Here is a 21,312-nt window from a genome sequence, read left to right on the forward strand (position 1 = left end):
TCTGTCTTGCATGAACTGCACGTTTGAGATCTCCCCAGAGTGGCTCAATGATATTGAGGTCAGGAGACTGAGATGGCCACTCCAGAACCTTCACTTTATTCTGCTGTAGCTAATGACAGGTCAACTTGCCTTGTGTTTTGGATCATTGTCATGTTGGAACGTCCAAGTACGTCCCATGCGCAGCTGACGGGCTGATAAGAGCAAATTTTCCTCCAGTATTTTCTGATAACATTGGGGGTCATTCCGAGTTGTTCGCTCGTCGCCGGTTTTCGCTATACTGCGATTGGTCGCTTACTGCGCATGCGCAAGGTTCGCAGAGCGCATGCGCTTAGTTATTTTACACAAAAGTTAGGTATTTTACTCACAGCATAATGAAACTTTTTCATCGTTCTGCTGATAGGTGAGTGATTAACAGGAAGTGGGTGTTTCTGGGCGGAAACTGACCGTTTTCTGGGAGTGTGCAGAAAAACGCAGGCGTTTCAGGGAAAAACGCGGGAGTGGCTGGAGAAACGGGGGAGTGTCTGGCCAAACGCTGGGTGCGTCACGTCAAACCAGGAACGAAACTGACTGAACTGATCGCAATGTAGGAGTAAGTCTCGAGCTACTCAGAAACTGCTAAGAATTTTCTATTCGCAATTCTGCTAATCTTTCGTTCGCAATTCTGCTATGCTAAGATACACTCCCAGAGGGCGGCGGCTTAGCGTGTGCAATGTTGCTAAAAGCAGCTAGGGAGCGAACAACTCGGAATGAGGGCCATACTGCATTCATCTTGCCATCAATTTTGACCAAGTTTCCAGTGCTTTTGTACAGTAGCTCACACTTCCCCAAAACATCAGCGATCCACCTCCGTGTTTCACAGTAGGAATGGTGTACCTTTCATCATAGGCCTTGTTGACTCCTCTCCAAATGTAACGTTTATGGTTGTGGCCAAAAAGTTCAATTTTGGTCTCATCACTCCAAATGACTTTGTTCCAGAAGTTTTGAGGCTTGTCTCTGTGCTGTTTGGAGTATTGTAAGCGGGATGCTTTGTGGCATTTGCATAGTACTGGCTTTCTTCTAGCGACTCTACCATGCAGCCCATTTTTCTTAAAATGCAGGGCCGGATTAACAATGGGGCGGGTGGAGCTGCAGCTCCAGGCCCCCCATGAAAGTAGGCCCAGATGGTGCTGGTAGACATTGGTGACAAGAATTTTTTTTTCTGTGACCACCGTCAGTGGCCATCTGAATCTCCGCCCACTACCTCCCTCACCCCCCCCCACCGCACCTAGTGTCCGACTCCACATACACTTCATAGTGTGGCGCAGCTGAATGGCCTTCCTGCGCCTCTGTGCAGATCCACTGAAGTGCAGTACTAAGAGGCTGGTCGCGTGCTGAGGCGGTCCGGCCTCTCGCCTACACTCATGTCATGTTTCCTCCCCCTGCTCCTCTCGGACGCTACCGCGTGCTATTGCCGCTGCTGAAAGCTGCAAGATCCAAACGATGGGGACCCGCTGCTGCCTGCTCCACTGATGCGGACCCCCTGCTGATGAGGACCCGCTGCTTCCGTCGCCTCTGATGCGGACCCGCTGATGATGAGGACCCGCTGCTGCCGTCGCCTCTGATGCGGACCTGCTGATGATGAGGACCCGCTGCTGATGGGGACTCGCTGCTGCCGTCGCCTCTGATGCGGACCCGCTGCTGCCGGCGCTTCTGATGTGGACCCGCTGCCGCCAAAAATGGGGACCCGCTACTATTGAAGGTGCAAAGTGCTACCTGCACAGAGAGGGGATGCTTTGTCACATGTTAACAAAGTGCCACCTATTTGGGTGATAGGGAATGCCTGTCTCAACCCTTTCGCTGTGCCCCCCCCCCCCTTCTCTTTCTGTCTCCTCCCTACTCTCTCTCTCTCTCTCTCTCCTGTGTGTCTCCCCCTTCCCTCTCTCTCACACTCTCCCTCTGCTCCCCCCTTCTCTATCTGTCTCCCCCTTCTTTCACTCCGTCTCCCCCCTCTCTCTGTCTCCCGCTTTTGCCTCTCCTCTGTCTCCCCCCTTTTTCTTTCTCTCTGTTTCCCCCTTCTCTCTCTCCTCTCCCCGTCACCCCTCTCTCTCTCTCTCTCTCTCTCTCCATATCTCCCCCTTCTTTCTCTCTCTGTCTCCCCACTTCTGTCTCCTCTCACCTCTCCTCCTCTCTCTCTGTCTCCCCCTTCTCTCTGTGTGTCTCTCCATTCTCCCTCTGTGTCTCCTCCCCTTCTCTCTGTCACCCCCCTCTTTCTCTCTATCTCCCCTTTCTCTCTCCTCTCTCTCACCCCCTCTCTCCCTCTGTCTATCTCTCTCTCTGTATCTCCCCCTTCTTTCTTTCTCTGCCTGCACCTTCTGTCTTTGTGTCTCCACCTTCACTCTTTCTGTGTGTCTCTCTGTACCTACCCCCTTTCTCTCTCCCACTTCTCCTTCCTCTCTCTCACCAAATAACTAGTTATGCCACCACAGCACTGGTCACACCCCTGTGGGGGCACACAATAGGCCCTTCAGCAATTTCAGCTCCAGGCCCATGTGGTCCTTAATCTGGCCCTGTTCAAATGCCTCCTTATTGTGCATCTTGAAACAACCACACCACTTTTTTTCAGAGTCCTGTATTTCAGCTGAAGTTATTTGTGGATTTTTCTTTGCATCCCGAACAATTTTCCTGGCAGTTGTGGCTGAAATTTTTGTTGGTCTACCTGACTGTGATTTGGTTTCCACAGAATCCCTCATTTTCCACTTCTTAATTAGAGTTTGAACACTGCTGATTGGCATTCCCAATTGCTTGGATATATTTTTATATCCCTTTCCTGTTTTATACAGTTCAATTACCTTTTCCCGCAGATCCTTTGAGAATTATTTTGCTTTCCCATGACTCAGAATAAGAAAAAAGGCATTTGGTTTCCCCCAGCACCCTGAATGATAACAGTAACCAGATATAAATCCCACATAATAATAGAATTCAGAGACCTTTGTTACACATATTTGCACAAAAGTGTGGTTAATCCCCAAAACCGCATCAAGGCGTCTCTGTATATTTGGGGTCCCTAGCGCTATATCTAGGTGCAGGGTGTGGCACCCCAAAACACCAGCATAAGCCAGAAAGCCCAGCGTAGCATACCAGTGAAAAAACTATATTGTTAATAAATTAGTATTTAGGAAGCCGAAGCTATAGAGAGGGTGATACAAACATGAAATGTAATTAAAATAGAGAAATAGTGTTAAAAAATGAATAAGTGAAAAGTGTTAATAGAATGTAAAGGTATGCCACACTAAAGCCATCCAGCTCAGCCAGTCCAGAGGCACCACACCTCACACCTCCATTACCCCAATCTGGGTCTAATATTAACCAGCAAGGAGCCACATGATAATGGCTCCTTACTACAATATGTCTAAGCTAAAAGCTACCTACCTTGGAGCAACCCCATAATGCTCCTTGTGGCATGTCAGGGCCTGTACCTCCTCCTAATGCAGGAACCTCACTGCCTCTCACAACAGACATATATATTGGAATATGCTCAATTAGCTTAGTGAGATCATTCAGGTGCTCGAAAGGGAGGGATATTTCTGAGCAAGAAAAAAAGGCATTTGTTTCCCCCAGCACCCTGAATGATAACAGTAACCAGATATAAGGCAGAAAGGTTCCAGCATGTTTGTATCACCCTCTCTATAGCTTCGGCTTCCTAAATACTAATTTGTTAACACTATAGTTTATTCACTGGTATGCTATGCTGGGCTTTCTGGCTTATGCTGGTGTTTTGGGGTGCCACACCCTGCACCTAGATATAGCGCTAGGAACCCCAAATATACAGAGACGCCTTGATGCGGCTTTGGGGCTTAACCACACATTTGCGCAAATATGTGTAACGACGATCTCTGAATTCTATTATTATGTGGGATTTATATCTGGTTACTGTTATCATTCAGGGTGCTGGGGGAAACCAAATGCCTTTTTTTCTTGCTCAGAAATACCCCTCCCTTTCGAGCACCTGAATGATATCACTAAGCTAATTGAGCATCTACCAGTATTTCTCTTACGTCCTAGAGGATGCGGGGGACTCCGTAAGGACCATGGGGGATAGACGGGCTCCGCAGGAGACATGGGCACTAAAAAGAACTTTAGATATGGGTGTGCACTGGCTCCTCCCTCTATGACCCTCCTCCAGACCTCAGTTTGATACTGTGCCCAGAGGAGACTGGGTGCATTACAGGGAGCTCTCCTGAGTTTCTCTGAAAGAAAGAATTTTGTTAGGTTTTTTATTTTCAGGGAGCCCTGCTGGCAACAGGCTCCCTGCATCGTGGGACTGAGGAGAGAGAAGCAGACCTACTTAAATGCTAGGCGCTGCTTCTTAGGCTACTGGACACCATTAGCTCCAGAGGGAGTCGGAACGCAGGTCTCCCCTCGCAGTTCGTCCCGGAGCCGCGCCGCCGTCCTCCTCACAGAGCCGGAAGATAGAAGCCGGGTGAGTATTAGAAGATAGAAGACTTCAGAGGCGGCAGAAGACTTCAGATCTTCTCTGAGGTAACGCGCAGCGGTAACGCTGCGCGCCATTGCTCCCACACACAGCACACATGGCAGGCACTGATGGGGGGGGGGGCGCCCTGGGCAGCAATTTTAAACCTCTAGGACTGGCCAAAATATATATATATAGGCTCTGCAGGCTGTATATAGGAAATACCCCGCCAGTTTTTAAAGAAATCGAGCGGGACCGAAGCCCGCCGCTGAGGGGGCGGAGCTTGATCCCTCAGCACTCACCAGCGCCATTTTCTCCACAGCACACCGCTGAGAAGCTGGCTCCCCGGACTCTCCCCTGCTGAACACGGTGACAGAGGGTTTTAAAGAAGGGGGGGGGGGGGGGGCACATCATTTGGTGCAGTGAATATATATAATAAAAGCGCTATATCTATCTGGGAATTTTTTCCAAGGTCATTGGCGCTGGGTGTGTGCTGGCATACTCTCTCTCTGTCTCTCCAAAGGGCCTTGTTGGGGAACTGTCTCCAGATTAGAGATTTCCCTGAGTGTGTGGGGTATCGGTACGCGTGTGTCGGCATGTCTGAAGCGGAAGGCTCTTCTAGGGAGGAGGTGGAGCAAATGAGTGTGGTGTCTCCGTCGGCAACGCCGACACCTGACTGGTTGGATATGTGGAATGTTTTAAATGTGAATTTATTACACAAAAGGTTGGACAAAGCAGAGTCCAGGGAATGTACAGGGAGTCAAGCCTTGCCTTTCACTATGTCGCAGGGACCTTCTGGGTCTCAAAAGCGCCCACTATCCCAAGTAGTAGACACTGATACCGACACGGATTCTGACTCCAGTGTCGACTACGATGATGCGAAGTTGCAGCCAAAATTTACTAAAAGTATTCATTATATGATTATTGCAATAAAAGACGTGTTGCATATCACAGATGACCCCTCTGTACCGGACACAAGGGTCCACATGTTTAAAGAAAAGAAGCCTGAGGTTACTTTTCCCCCTTCACATGAGCTAAATGAGTTGTTTGAAAGGGCTTGGGAAACTCCAGACAAGAAACTGCAGATTCCCAAAAGGATCCTTATGGCGTATCCTTTCCCAGCTAAGGACAGGATACGGTGGGAATCCTCCCCAAGGGTGGACAAAGCATTGACACGCTTATCCAAAAAGGTAGCGCTGCCATCTCAAGATACCGCAACCCTCAAGGATCCTGCTGATCGCAGGCAGGAGACTACCTTGAAGTCAATTTACACACATACTGGTACATTACTCAGACCGGCTATAGCGTCGGCTTGGGTTTGTAGCGCTGTAGCAGCGTGGACAGATACCTTATCTGCTGATATTGATACGCTGGATAAGGAAACCATTTTATTGACCCTGGGTCACTTTAAGGATGCTGTTCTATATATGAGGGATGCTCAGAGAGACGTGGGCCTACTGGGTTCCACAGCCAACGCTATGGCGATTTCTGCTAGGCGAGTCCTACGGACCCGACAATGGACTGGTGATGCCGACTCGAAACAGGCTGGAATTCGAAGAGGTGCCTCCTCGCCGGTTTTTCAAATCGGCCCTACCAGCTTCTTCCCCAGAGAGGGAGGTAGTTTTAAATGCGATTCAAAAATTGTGTCTTCAACAAGTGGTGGTCAAAGTTCCCCTGCTTCAGCAGGGGATGGGGTATTACTCAACCCTGTTTGTGGTCCCGAAACCGGACGGTTCGGTCAGACCCATTCTGAATTTAAAATCCTTAAACCTGTACTTAAAAGGGTTCAAGTTCAAGATGGAATCACTCAGAGCGGACATCGCCAGCCTGGAGGGGGGGGATTATATGGTGTCCCTGGACATAAAGGATGCATACCTTCATGTCCCCGTATATCCTCCTCATCAGGCGTTCCTGAGATTTGCTGTACAGGATTGTCATTACCAATTTCAGACGTTGCCGTTTGGGCTTTCCACGGCCCCTAGGGTTTTCACCAAGGTAATGGCGGAAATGATGGTGCTCCTGCGCAGGCAGGGAGTCACAATTATCCCGTACTTGGACGATCTCCTAATAAAAGCGAGATCAAGAGAGCAGTTGCTGAACAGCGTATCACTCTCCCTGAGGGTATTGCAGCAGCACGGCTGGATTCTCAATCTACCAAAGTCACAGTTGGTTCCAACGAACCGTTTGCCTTTCTTAGGCATGATTCTGGATACAGAACAGAAAAGGGTTTTTCTCCCGATGGAAAAGGCCCAGGAACTCCAGATCTTGGTCAGGGACCTGTTGAAGCCGAAAAGGGTGTCGGTACATCAATGCACTCGAGTTCTGGGAAAGATGGTGGCGTCTTACGAGGCCATTCCATTCGGCAGAATAAATTGGGTATAGTTTGCTGCGCTGTGAAGGAAAAAGCTGCTCAAGTTGTTATTTGGTGATTGTTGAGATTTGTTAAACAGAGCGCTTGTGTGTGCTGGTGTGTAATGTTCTGTAGAATTGTTTAATGAACCGGTAAATAATTATGTAAATAGCTTGTGGTTTGCCCTGGCCTTATGATGTGGTCACTGAGCTCTTCCCTTATAACCCAAGCCCCCACTGTATGTAATGCATCCAAAGTTACTGGGCAGAACATGACAGGAAAGCCTGGCTCACTGTGCCCTCTGCATAGACAGAGGCTGGGAGAGGGGGAGTCCTTGCACTGATTCCGGGTGTCAGCCGATGCAGTCACTTGGAAACCACAATTAGCCAAATGAAAAGCCTGTCACTAATGTAATCTAATAGGAGATGATCCATGCGAGGACTTTTCAGTGGGACCTTCTGGACAAGTGGTCCGGGTCACATCTACATATACATCAGATGATCAGCCTGTCCCCAAGGGCCAGGGTATCTCTCCTGTGGTGGCTGCAGAGTGCTCACCTTCTAGAGGGTCGCAGGTTCAGCATTCAGGACTGGGTTCTGGTAACCACGGACGCGAGCCTCCGAGGATGGGGAGCAGTCACACAGGGAAGAAACTTCCAAGGTCTGTTGTCAAGCCAGGAGGCTTGTCTACACATCAACATACTGGAATTAAGGGCCATATACAACGGCCTTCGTCAAGCGGAGAATTTGCTTTGCGACCTACCAGTTCTGATTCAGTCAGACAACATCACCGTAGTGGCTCATGTAAACCACCAAGTCGGAACAAAGAGCAGAGTGGAAATGGCAGAAGCCACCAGGATGCTTCGCTGGGCGGAAAATCATGTAAGCGCTCTGACAGCAGTCTTCATTCCGGGAGTGGACAACTGGGAAGCAGACTTCCTCAGCAGACACGATCTACATCCCGGAGAGTGGGGACTTCATCTGGAAGTCTTTGCAGAGATTACAAGTCAGTGGGGGCTGCCTCAAATAGACATGATGGCGTCACGCCTCAACAAGAAGCTTCCGAGATATTGCGCCAGATCAAGGGACCCTCAGGCGATAGCTGTGGACGCCCTGGTGACACCGTGGGTGTTCCAGTTGGTCTATGTGTTCCCTCCTCTTCCTCTCATTTCAAAGATATTGAGAATCAGAAGACGAAGAGGAGTACAGACAATTCTCATTGCTCCAGATTGGCCTCGAAGGTCCTGGTATCCGGATCTGCAGGAATTGCTCACAGAAGATCCGTGGCCTCTTCCTCTCAGAGAGGACCTGTTGCAACAGGGGCCCTGTCTATTCCAAGACTTACCGTGGCTGCGTTTGACGGCTTGGCGGTTGAACGCCAGATCCTAGCTGAAAAGGGCATTCCGGATGAGGTCATTCCTACTCTGATAAAGGCTAGGAAGGAGGTGACGGCGAAACATTATCACCGTATTTGGAGGAAGTATGTGTCTTGGTGTGAGTCCAAGAATGCTCCTCCGGAAGAATTCCATCTGGGCCGTTTTCTTCACTTCCTCCAGACTGGAGTGAATTTGGGCCTAAAATTAGGCTCCATTAAAGTTCAGATTTCGGCCCTATCCATTTTCTTTCAGAAGGAATTGGCTTCTCTCCCAGAAGTCCAGACTTTTGCGAAGGGAGTGCTGCATATCCAGCCTCCTTTTGTGCCTCCAGTGGCACCATGGGACCTTAGCGTGGTGTTACGGTTCCTTAAGTCTCACTGGTTTGAGCCGCTTCAAACGGTGGAATTAAAGTATCTCACTTGGAAGGTGGTCATGTTGTTGGCCTTGGCATCTGCTAGGAGAGTATCTGAGTTAGCGGCTTTGTCTCACAAAAGCCACTATCTGATCTTCCATGTGGATAGAGCTGAGTTGCGGACTCGTCCTCAATTTTTGCCTAAGGTGGTTTCCTCTTTTCATATGAACCAACCTATTGTGGTGCCTGTGGCTACGCGGGACTTGGAGGATTCCGAGTCCCTTGATGTGGTCAGGGCATTGAAAATTTATGTAGCCAGAACGGCTCGGGTTAGGAAAACAGAGGCACTGTTTGTCCTGTATGCAGCCAACAAGGTTGGCGCTCCTGCTTCTAAGCAGACTATTGCTCGCTGGATCTGTAATACGATTCAGCAAGCTCATTCTACGGCTGGATTGCCGTTACCAAAATCGGTAAAGGCCCATTCCACTAGGAAGGTGGGCTCTTCTTGGGCGGCTGCCCGAGGTGTCTCGGCTTTACAGCTGTGCCGAGCGGCGACTTGGTCGGGTTCAAACACCTTTGCTAAATTCTACAAGTTTGATACCCTGGCTGATGAGGACCTCATGTTTGCCCATTCGGTGCTGCAGAGTCATCCGTACTCTCCCGCCCGTTTTGGAGCTTTGGTATAATCCCCATGGTCCTTACGGAGTCCCCAGCATCCTCTAGGACGTAAGAGAAAATAAGATTTTAAACCTACCGGTAAATCTTTTTCTCCTAGTCCGTAGAGGATGCTGGGCGGCTGTCCCAGTGCGGACTACTCTCTGCAAGACTTGTATATAGTTTTTGCTTGTGTAAGGGTTATGTTACGGTTTTGATCAGTCTTTGACTGATGCTGTTTTGTTTTCATACTGTTAACTGGTTCGTATGTTCCAAGTTGTACGGTGTGGATGGTGTGGGCTGGTATGAATCTTGCCCTTTGATTACCAAAATCCTTTCCTCGTACTGTCCGTCTCCTCTGGGCACAGTTTCTCTAACTGAGGTCTGGAGGAGGGGCATAGAGGGAGGAGCCAGTGCACACCCATATCTAAAGTTCTTTTTAGTGCCCAAGTCTCCTGCGGAGCCCGTCTATCCCCCATGGTCCTTACGGAGTCCCCAGTATCCTCTACGGACTAGGAGAAAAAGATTTACCGGTAGGTTTAAAATCTTATATGTCTGTTGTGAGAGGCAGAGAGGTTCCTGCATTAGGAGGAGGAGCAGGCCCTGACATGCCACATGGAGCATTATGGGGTTGCTCCAAGGTAGGTAGCTCTTAGCTCAGACATATTGTAGTAAGGAGCCATTATCATGTGGCTCCTTGCTGGTTAATATTAGACCCAGATTGGGGTAATGGAGGTGTGAGGTGTGGTGCCTCTGGACTGGTTGAGCTGGATGGCTTTAGTGTGGCATACCTTTACATTCTATTAACACTTTTCACTTATTCAGTTTTTAACACTATTTCTCTATTTTAATTACATTTCATGTTTGTATCACCCTCTCTATAGCTTCGGCTTCCTAAATACTAATTTATTAACACTATAGTTTTTTCACTGGTATGCTACGCTGGGCTTTCTGGCTTATGCTGGTGTTTTGGGGTGCCACATCCTGCACCTAGATATAGCGCTAGGGACCCCAAATATACAGAGACGCCTTGATGCGGCTTTGGGGCTTAACCACACATTTGCGCAAATATGGGTAACGAAGATCTCTGAATTCTGTTATTATGTGGGATTTATATCTGGTTACTGTTATCATTCAGGGTGCTGGGGGAAACCAAATGCCTTTTTTTCTTGCTCAGAAATACCCCTCCCTTTCGAGCACCTGAATGATATCAATAAGCTAATTGAGCATCTACCAATATATATGTCCATGACTCAGAATCCAGACACGTCAGTGCAGCACTGGATGAAAGATGCAAGGGTCTTTCAGGAGTCCAGGAACTCACTGACCTTTTATACACAAACACTGATTACAAGTAAACAGATCACAGGTGAGGATGGTTACCTTTAGTAGCCATTCAAACCCGTTTGTGTCAACTTGTGTGTATGTTATCAGGCCAAAATCTCCAGGGTATGTAAACTTTTGATCAGGGTCATTTGGGTAGTTTCTGTTGTCATTATGATTTAAAAGGAGTAAACACAGTTGTTTGACAATAAATGGCTTCACCCAACCACTAACCATGAGTGAAAGAAAAGTTTGTGAGTTATCATTCATATTCTCTGACAAATGGCCAGAAAATCACAAATACTGCTAGGGTATGTAAACTTATGAGCACAACTGTATATATATATATATATATATATATGGCTAACAATTACTTTAAACATATAGTATGTGTTATTTTGCATTTTTTAATTCATGAAGCAGAAATACATTGCTAAACAAGGTTGTAATCTCCCTATACAGCAATTGTTACCAAATGTTCTGCTTGATATACGGGATTCAGTGTATCAGAAATCTGCAGTAGATAATGTATGTAGAAAACAAAGTGTTTAAAGGGTTTGCAAAGCTACCTGTAGTAGAGTATATTGTAACTCTATTATATTTTATTGAGCGCTCAGTTTTGAGGACACTAGCTATTAGTGATAAGCGGGTTCGGTTCGTCGGAATCCGAACCCCCCCGAACTTCACCCTTTTTTGCACGGGTCAGAGCAGACTAGGATCCTCCCGCCTTGCTCGGTTAACCCGAGCGCGCCCGAACGTCATCCCGCGGTCGGATTCTCGCGAGATTCGGATTCTATATAAGGAGCCGCGCGTCGCCGACATTTTTCACTCGTGCATTGGAGATAATCGTGAGAGGACGTGGCTGGCGTCCTCTCAGTTTCTATGTTCAGTGTGCTGCAAATATCTGTGCTCAGTGTGCTGCAAATATCTGTGCTCAGTGTGCTGCAAATATCTACGTTCTCTGCCTGAAAAACGCTCCATAGCTGTGCCCAGTGTGCTGCAAATATCTGTGCTCAGTGTGCTAATTGCTTTATTGTGGGGACTGGGGACCAGCAGTATTATATAGTAGGAGGACAGTGCAGAGTTTTGCCTCCAGTGACCACCAGTATACGTTCTCTGCCTGAAAAACGCTCCATATCTGTGCTGCATTGTAGTATATAGCAGGAGGACAGTGCAGAATTTTGCTGACCACCAGTATATATATAGCAGTACGGTACAGTAGTCCACTGCTCTACCTCTGTGTCGTCAAGTATACTATCCATCCATACCTGTGGTGCATTTAAGTTTTGCACAGTATATATATAGTAGGAGGACAGTGCATAATTTTGCTGACCACCAGTATATAATATATAGCAGTACGGTACAGTAGGCCACTGCTCTACCTACCTCTGTGTCGTCAAGTATACTATCCCATCCATACATGTGGTGCATTTAAGTTTTGCACAGTACATATATAGTAGGAGGACAGTGCATAATTTTGCTGACCACCAGTATATAATATATAGCAGTACGGTACAGTAGGCCACTGCTCTACCTACCTCTGTGTCGTCAAGTATACTATCCCATCCATACCTGTGGTGCATTTAAGTTTTGCACAGTATATATATAGTAGGAGGACAGTGCATAATTTTCCTGACCACCAGTATATAATATATAGCAGTACGGTACAGTAGGCCACTGCTCTACCTACCTCTGTGTCGTCAAGTATACTATCCATCCATACCTGTGGTGCATTTAAGTTTTGCACAGTATATATATAGTAGGAGGACAGTGCATAATTTTGCTGACCACCAGTATATAATATATAGCAGTACGGTGCAGTAGGCCACTGCTCTACCTACCTCTGTGTCGTCAAGTATACTATCCCATCCATACCTGTGGTTCATTTAAGTTTTGCACAGTATATATATAGTAGTAGGACAGTGCATAATTTTGCTGACCACTAGTATATAATATATAGCAGTACGGTACAGTAGGCCACTGCTCTACCTACCTCTGTGTCGTCAAGTATACTATCCATCCATACCTGTGGTGCATTTAAGTTTTGCACAGTATATATATAGTAGGAGGACAGTGCATAATTTTGCTGACCACCAGTATATAATATATAGCAGTACGGTACAGTAGGCCACTGCTCTACCTACCTCTGTGTCGTCAAGTATACTATCCACCCATACCTGTGGTGCATTTTAGTTGTGTGCAGTATATATAGTAGTAGGCAGTGCCGTAACTAGACATTTTAGCGCTGTGTGCAAGAAACAGCATCGGCGCCCCCCCCCCCCCCCCCATTTTTATAGGAGGGCCAGTGCGCGCCAAGAATATAGGGGTATGACTTCATGGAGAAGGGGGCCACAAAATAGTACCAAATCATATTAAGCCATATTAAGCTGCACAATAGTCTCCATGATTCAAATTACACCGCACAGTAGCGCCACTTACACACATTATACCAGGTAGCGCTTCATTTTACAAATTACTCCAGGTAGAGCCCCTATCACACATTACGGCAGCTAGAGTCACGAGAGAGAGAGAGGGGGGAGAAATAGGGTTGGGAGGGAGAGAGAATGAAAGGTGGCTGGTAGAGAGAGAGAGAGAGAGGGGTGGGAGAGGGAGAGAAAGGTGGGAGAGGGTTAGAGATGCTGTGGCTTAATTTACATGAGCAGCAACAGCTAAGCACCAGTACTGGGAGCCTAGCCTGAGCACATGTTGGAGAGACATGCACACAGGTACCTATGTAATGGTGGCAGCAGTGCACTCACCCGGCAGCAGCGGTGGCGCAGCCGAGCTTCCTCTTCATGGGAGTGCGGGCAGCCATGGCGGCCGTGGCGGGGGATGTCCCTGTTCAAACCCGTCCTCCCGGCATCCCCTGTGCGGCTCCCTGCTGGGAGGAGGCGCGTCCCTGGACCAGCCTGTATGCTGGAAGGACACTGGGCTGCTGCACGAGTGGAAGAGGAGGGGGGAGGAGTGAAGACTGAGACTGCTGCCCAGCGCTGACGGCTATTGTATATCAGCAGTGATGCGTCTGGCAGAGGCAGCTGGGCGCAACACTACGGTTAAAAAATGGAAGCAGGCAGCGCTGCAGCTGGTGGTGGCCAATGGGGGTGTATTCGGATGGTGCGCCCACAGCACAAGTGCGCTGTGTACTAGGCACCATCCGCCCACACCTAGTTACTGCCCTGCCTACAGACACCTTACTGACAGACACCACTTTCTAACACAGATACTGCTTTCTGACACAGACAACGCTTACTGACACAGTTACCCAATACTGACAGATACCACTTGCTAACACAAACGCACTGAACCAAGAGCTGACTGACACAGATAAACTTAGTGACACATCTAACTGACAGACACACACACTTCCTGACAGACACTTATTGACACAGACACCACTTAGTGACAGATACTGCTTATTGACACAAACACACTGACATGGACACCCCTTAAAATATATACCATTTACTGACACAAGCAGCCCTTACTGACATTACTCACACGTCATTATACATACTTACTGATAGACACACTTTAGTAACAAAGATACCCCTTACAGACACACAGAAGATACCACTTACTGACCGATGCCCAGCCCTAACTGGCACACATACTTACCGACACACTCATTTATTATGCATTCACACAGCCCTTCCCCTCCCAAAGCTCACTGTCACCCCCTCTCCCGCCGGCCATAAGCAAGTGAATGTTGCAGCAAACACCCCTAACCCCCTAATTCCCCCACCCCCCTTCCCCGCAATTCCCGGGTCAATGCCGCCGACTTTAATGCTATTTATCTCTGCTTCTATGTGGTCCACTGACTTACCCCCGAAAACTAGAGAGTCTCACCTTTACAAAGATACCTGTCCCGTGATTAGGAGCCTTGTAGGAGCGGAGATAACAAGTTTCAAAACGGACCTGCCACAGCTTGCTTTCCTGTTGGTTGATGGAGAGCCGATCAGCTCAGCTCAGCCAGCGCCGTGGATCCCCTGAGACCTGCTGCGACCTAAGCGGCAGTTCTCCGCTGCTGTCACACTTTGCAAGAGCAGCTGGGGGGACGAAGCACACGGGTATAGACTGCCTGATCAGCGCTGCCTGCTGTAATATACACAGCGGGCCGCGCAGCAGGTGTCTGAAGGTAGGGGGCCGGCTAATAGTCACGGTGTATGCGGACAGCGGATGGTGCGCCCACAGGGAAAATGCGCTGTGGGCAAAGCACCAACTGCCCACACCTAGTTACGGCTCTGGTAGTAGGCCATTGCTATTGATATATTACTGGCATATAATACCACACAACAAAAATGTGGAGGGTAAAATAGGGAAACATCAAGATCCACTTCCACCTCGTGCTGAAGCTGCTGCCACTAGTCATGGCCGAGACGATGAAATGCCATCAACGTCGTCTGCAAAGGCCGATGCCCAATGTCATAGTAGAGAGCATGTAAAATCCCAAAAAATAAAGCTCAGTAAAATGACCCAAAAATCTAAGTCAAAATCGTCTGAGGAGAAGCGTAAACTTGCCAATGTGCCATTTACGACACGGAGTGGCAAGGAATGGCTGAGGGCCTGGCCTATGTTCATGGCTAGTGGTTCAGCTTCACATGAGGATGGAAGCACTCATCCTCCTGCTAGAAAACTTAAAAGAGTTAAGATGGCAAAAGCACAGCAAAGAACTGTGCGTTCTTCTAAATCACAAATCCCCAAGGAGAGTCCAATTGTGTCGGTTGCGATGCCTGACCTTCCCAACACTGGACGGGAAGAGGTGGCGCCTTCCACCATTTGCACGCCCCCTGCAAGTGCTGGAAGGAGCACCCGCAGTCCAGTTCCTGATAGTCAAATTGAAGATGTCACTGTTGAAGTACACCAGGATGAGGATATGGGTGTTGCTGGCGCTGGGGAGGAAATTGACAAGGAGGATTTTGATGGTGAGATGGTTTGTTTAAGTCAGGCACCCGGGGAGACACCTGTTGTCCGTGGGACGAATATGGCCATTGACATGCCTGGTCAAAATACAAAAAAAATTGTGGAATTATTTCAACAGAAATGCGGACAACTGGTGTCAAGCCATGTGTTGCCTTTGTCAAGCTGTAATAAGTAGGGGTAAGGACGTTAACCACCTAGGAACATCCTCCCTTATACATCACCTGGAGCGCATTCATCAGAAGTCATTGACAGGTTCAAAAACTTTGTGTGACAGCGGAAGCAGTCCACTGCCAACTAAATCCCTTCCTCTTGTAACCAAGCTCCTGCAAACCACACCACCAACTCCCTCAGTGTCAATTTCCTCCTTACCCAGGAAAGCCAATAGTCCTGCAGGCCATGTCACTGTCAAGTCTGACGAGTCTTCTCCTGCCTGGGATTCCTCCGATGCATCCTTGAGTGTAACTCCTACTGCTGCTGGCGCTGCTGTTGTTGCTGCTGGGAGTCGATCGTCATCCCAGAGGGGAAGTCGGAATACCACTTGTACTACTTCCAGTAAGCAATTGACTGTCCAACAGTCCTTTGCGAGGAAGATGAAATATCACAGCAGTCATCCTGCTGCAAAGCGGATAACTCAGGCCTTGGCAGCCTGGGTGGTGAGAAACGTGTTTCCGGTATCCACCGTTAATTCACAGGGAACTAGAGAATTGATTGAGGTACTGTGTCCCCGGTACCAAATACCATCTAGGTTCCATTTCTCTAGGCAGGCGATACCGAAAATGTACACAGAAGTCAGAAAAAGAGTCACCAGTGTCCTAAAAAATGCAGTTGTACCCAATGTCCACTTAACCACGGACATGTGGACAAGTGGAGCATGGCAGACTCAGGACTATATGACTGTGACAGCCCACTGGGTAGATGTATTGCCTCCCGCAGCAAGAACAGCAGCGGCGGCACCAGTAGCAGCATCTTGCAAACGCCAACTCGTTCCTAGGCAGGCTACGCTTTGTATCACTGCTTTCCATAAAAGGCACACAGCTGACAACCTCTTACGGAAACTGAGGAACATCATCGCAGAATGGCTTACCCCAATTGGACTCTCCTGGGGATTTGTGACATCGGACAACGCCACCAATATTGTGCGTGCATTACATCTGGGCAAATTCCAGCACGTCCCATGTTTTGCACATACATTGAATTTGGTGGTGCAGAATTATTTAAAAAACGACAGGGGCGTGCAAGAGATGGTGTCGGTGGCCCGAAGAATTGCGGGCCACTTTCGGCATTCAGCCACCGTTTGCCGAAGACTGGAGCACCAGCAAACACTCCTGAACCTGCCCTTCCATCATCTGAAGCAAGAGGTGGTAACGAGGTGGAATTCAACCCTCTATATGCTTCAGAGGATGGAGGAGCAGCAAAAGGCCATTCAAGCCTATACAGCTACCTACGATATAGGCAAAGGAGGGGGAATGCACCTGACTGAAGCGCAGTGGAGAATGATTTCAATGTTGTGCAAGGTTCAGCAACCCTTTGAACTTGCCACACGTGAAGTCAGTTCAGACACTGCCAGCCTGAGTCAGGTCATTCCCCTCATCAGGCTTTTGCAGAAGAAGCTGGAGAGATTGAAGGAGGAGCTAATACAGAGCGATTCCGCTAGGCATGTGGGACTTGTGGATGGAGCCCTTAATTCGCTTAACCAGGATTCACGGGTGGTCAATCTGTTGAAATCAGAGCACTACATTTTGGCCACCGTGCTCGATCCTAGATTTAAAACCTACGTTGTATCTCTCTTTCCGGCAGACACAAGTCTGCAGAGGTTCAAAGACCTGCTGGTGAGAAAATTATCAAGTCAAGCGGAACGTGACCCGTCAACAGCTCCTCCTTCACATTCTCCCGCAACTGGGGCTGCGAGGAAAAGGCTAAGAATTCCGAGCCCACCTGCTGGCGGTGATGCAGGGCAGTCTGGAGCGAGTGCTGACATCTGGTCCGGACTGAAGGACCTGCCAACGATTACTGACATGTCGTCTACTGTCACTGCATATGACTCTGTCACCATTGAAAGAATGGTGGAGGATTATATGAGTGACCGCATCCAAGTAGGCACGTCAGACAGTCCGTACGTATACTGGCAGGAAAAAGAGGCAATTTGGAGGCCCTTGCACAAACTGGCTTTATTTTACCTAAGTTGCCCCCTCTCCAGTGTGTACTCCGAAAGAGTGTTTAGTGCAGCCGCTCACCTTGTCAGCAATCGGCGTACGAGGTTACTTCCAGAAAATGTGGAGAAGATGATGTTCATCAAAATGAATTATAATCAATTCCTCCGTGGAGACATTCACCAGCAATTTCCTCCAGAAAGTACACAGGGACCTGAGATGGTGGATTCCAGTGGGGACGAATTAATAATCTGTGAGGAGGGGGATGTACACAGTGAAAGGGGTGAGAAATCGGACGATAAGGAGGAGGTGGACATCTTGCCTCTGTAGAGCCAGTTTGTGCAAGGAGAGATTGATTGCTTCTTTTTTGGTGGGGGCCCAAACCAACCAGTCATTTCAGTCACAGTTGTGTGGCAGACCCTGTCGCTGAAATGATGGGTTTGTTAAAGTGTGCATGTCCTGTTTATACAACATAAGGGTGGGTGGGAGGGCCCAAGGACAATTCCATCTTGTACCTCTTTTTTCTTTCATTTTTCTTTGCATCATGTGCTGTTTGGGGAGTATTTTTTGAAGTGCCATCCTGTCTGACACTGCAGTGCCACTCCTAGATGGGCCAGGTGTTTGTGTCGGCCACTTGGGTCGCTTAACTTAGTCACACAGCTACCTCATTGCGCCTCTTTTTTTCTTTGCATCATGTGCTGTTTGGGGACAATTGTTTTAATCTGCCATTCTGTCTGACACTGCAGTGCCATTCCTAGATGGGCCAGGTGTTTGTGTCGGCCACTTGGGTCGCTTAGCTTAGTCATCCAGCGACCTCGGTGCAAATTTTAGGACTAAAAATAATATTGTGAGGTGTTCAGAATTGACTGGAAATGAGTGTAAATTATGGTTATTGAGGTTAATAATACTATGGGATCAAAATGACCCCCAAATTCTATGATTTAAGCTGTTTTTGAGGGTTTTTTGTAAAAAAAACACCCGAATCCAAAACACACCCGAATCCGACAAAAATTTTTCAGGGAGGTTTTGCCAAAACGCGTCCGAATCCAAAACACGGCCGCGGAACCGAATCCAAAACCAAAACACAAAACCCGAAAAATTCCCGGTGCACATCACTGCTAGCTATGTATTATTTTTCACTAGTATTACATTGCATTTAATAGGATTTAAGATTATGCATTAAAAGTGTAAAATGAATGTCTGTGTTTAATTCCTAATCATTTTTATCAGAACAGTAGGACTGGCCAGCAATATGGCAAGTTCAGTCTTATCACTGCCAGGCATTTGGGGTCATTCCGAGTTGATTGCTTGCTAGCTGTTTTTAGCAACCGTGCGAACGCATAGTCACCGCCCACAGGGGAGTGTATTTTAGCCTTGCAAGTGTGTGATCGCATGAGCAGCCGAGCTGTGCAAAAACATTTTGTGCAGTTTCTGAGTAGCTCGGAACTTACTTAGCCGCTGCGATTACTTCAGCCTGTCGGGAACCAGAATTGACGTCAGACACCCTCCCTGCAAACGCTTGGACATGCCTGCGTTTTTCCAAACACTCCCAGAAAACGGTCAGTTGACATCCACAACGCCTTCTCCCTGTCAGTCTCCTTGCGATCGGCTGTGCGAATGGATTCTTTATACAATCCATTGCCCAGCAACGATCCGCTTTGTAGCCATACAACGCGCCTGTGCATTGCGGTGCATACGCATGCGCAGTTTTGAACTGATCGCAGCGCAGTGAAAAAACCTAGCGTGCGATCAGGTCGGAATGACCTCCGGCACATCTTTGCAATAACTTTTCTTAATTAATTGCGATGAGATCTGATTTTCTATTTACTGCAGCAATAGAAAATGAGTCATATTGCTGCAAATTCGGTTTGTGGATGATAGACAGTTAAAAAGTCGACACCATAGGGTCGACAGTCATTAAGTTGACAGGTTGAAAAGGTCTACAGGTACGTTAGACCAACAGGTTGAAAAGGTCAACATGAAAATAGTTGACACACATATGGCTGACACATGTTTTTTAGGGTTTTTTCATGTGTTTTCAACTTTTTCTACATTTACTATCAATGTCACAAACTATAACCTTTAGAACCCTTGTGGCGAGCAAAGCGGTGCAAGCCATTATGCCCGAAGCGAGCCCTCGAAGGGACACATTTCAACAAATTTGGGTGAAATATGTTTACAAACACAAAATAACACCAAAAAAGTTTTACATTTTGTGTCCAACTTTTCCATGTTGACTTTTTGACCATGTCAACCTTTTATATGTTGACCTTTTAACCCTGTCCATCTATTGACTGCCCACCCTATGGTGCCAACCTTTTGACTATAGACCTTTTCACTGTCTAATAATCCACACCCTCAAAATCATAAAATAAATCTATTCACAACACAAGCATTGTTAATACGGATATATTGTGTACAATAGTAATTAATATTATTTCTATTTCCTCTTTTCTCTTGAAGGTTTTGTCACACTTGTATAAAAGCTAGCCTGAGGAATAATGCGTATGCATGTCCTTACTGCCGGACCCACCTATCATCTGAAGGAACACTTGCTGTGGACATTGTAAAGAAGATGAAAACTGTGTTTCAAAATTGTGAAGAGTGTGAGAAAAAGGTAAGTTTGGTAACAAAAACTACACAGTGCTTCTACTGACCTTCATATACAATTTTCTAAATTCAGTGTCCCATAGAACCAGCAATGTCTGTCCAGGTATAAAAAATTGAAACCAAGTTTGGCATTTAGAGCAAACATGTATTTAAAATGTAAGTAAGCCTTCATTTCTCATTCCGTAATGCCAGTAACTATGACCATATTTCTAAAAACATTCTACTTCCATCCCCATACACTAATGGTGGCGTCCAGCAGCGGCTCCTACTAACGTTTAGTAGGGAGGCTGCCAGGAGAGCCGAGCCCTGTCAGCTGGGTCGCAGCACCTGCGCAATGGATCCAGCAGGTCCCGGGACCGGCTCATGTACAGACGTCGTGTTGCAACTGCGTATGCGCAAACCCCCATCTTCTATGGACTGCATCGGCTGCAACCCAGAGAAGCCGAATTGGGCTGTCGCCAAAGGCAGGGATTGGCTTCCTACAGGAAGCCAGCTCTCTGCTTATCACAGCCCAGTCTGGCAGGCCCAGAGGGAGGAAACACCTCCCATTGGGAATACCTTGTGTTCCCTACGAGACTGTCCGATGTTTAATGGAACAATCGTTTAAAAGGGCAAAAACACCGTGTTTTTGCCATTGAAATGATTGCCCCTTTAAAACATTGGGTAGACTAACTAAGAACACACTGAAATTGTAGGCTATTACACTTAACCCTGAAGCTGGGTACACACTGGCCGATATACTGTATCATCCGTTCTATTGAATGGCTGATATATCGCAGGTCCGTTTGCCAGTGTGTACGAGCAATAGGTCGTTCACAGACCTATTGCGTCGGCCCTGCTGCACAGCCGACGGCCAATATATCGTTAGATATATTGGCACGTCGGTGTATGTGTGTACGGACGGTCAACCGACTGCCTGTACACAAGCTACAGAAGCTGGTCATGACTGACAGCTGAACTGGGAGGGCGTGTGTAAATGCCCGCCCAGTTCATGACGTCAGTCCCCGATGGATCGGGCAGTGTGTATGTACAGCACACTGCCCGATCCGGCTTTAGATATATCTGCAGATCAATTGATATGCAGATATATCTTTAGGTGTGTACCCAGCATGAGACTAAGTATTCTGT

The 21,312-nt window shown here is 47.7% G+C and overlaps 1 protein-coding gene across 2 annotated transcripts in view; it reads left to right on the forward strand.

Annotated features, from left to right (window-relative positions):
• RNF125 (ring finger protein 125) overlaps positions 1-21,312 on the forward strand; it is a 54,199-nt gene that overhangs the window by 22,744 nt on the left and 10,143 nt on the right. For both annotated transcript variants that reach the window (XM_063923647.1, XM_063923648.1), the window contains exon 2: positions 20,038-20,191. In XM_063923647.1, the coding sequence (XP_063779717.1) occupies positions 20,038-20,191 (154 nt within the window). The remainder of the gene's footprint in view (positions 1-20,037; positions 20,192-21,312) is intronic.

This window comes from Pseudophryne corroboree, chromosome 5, assembly GCF_028390025.1.
Source record: "Pseudophryne corroboree isolate aPseCor3 chromosome 5, aPseCor3.hap2, whole genome shotgun sequence".
Lineage (NCBI taxonomy): Eukaryota > Metazoa > Chordata > Amphibia > Anura > Myobatrachidae > Pseudophryne > Pseudophryne corroboree.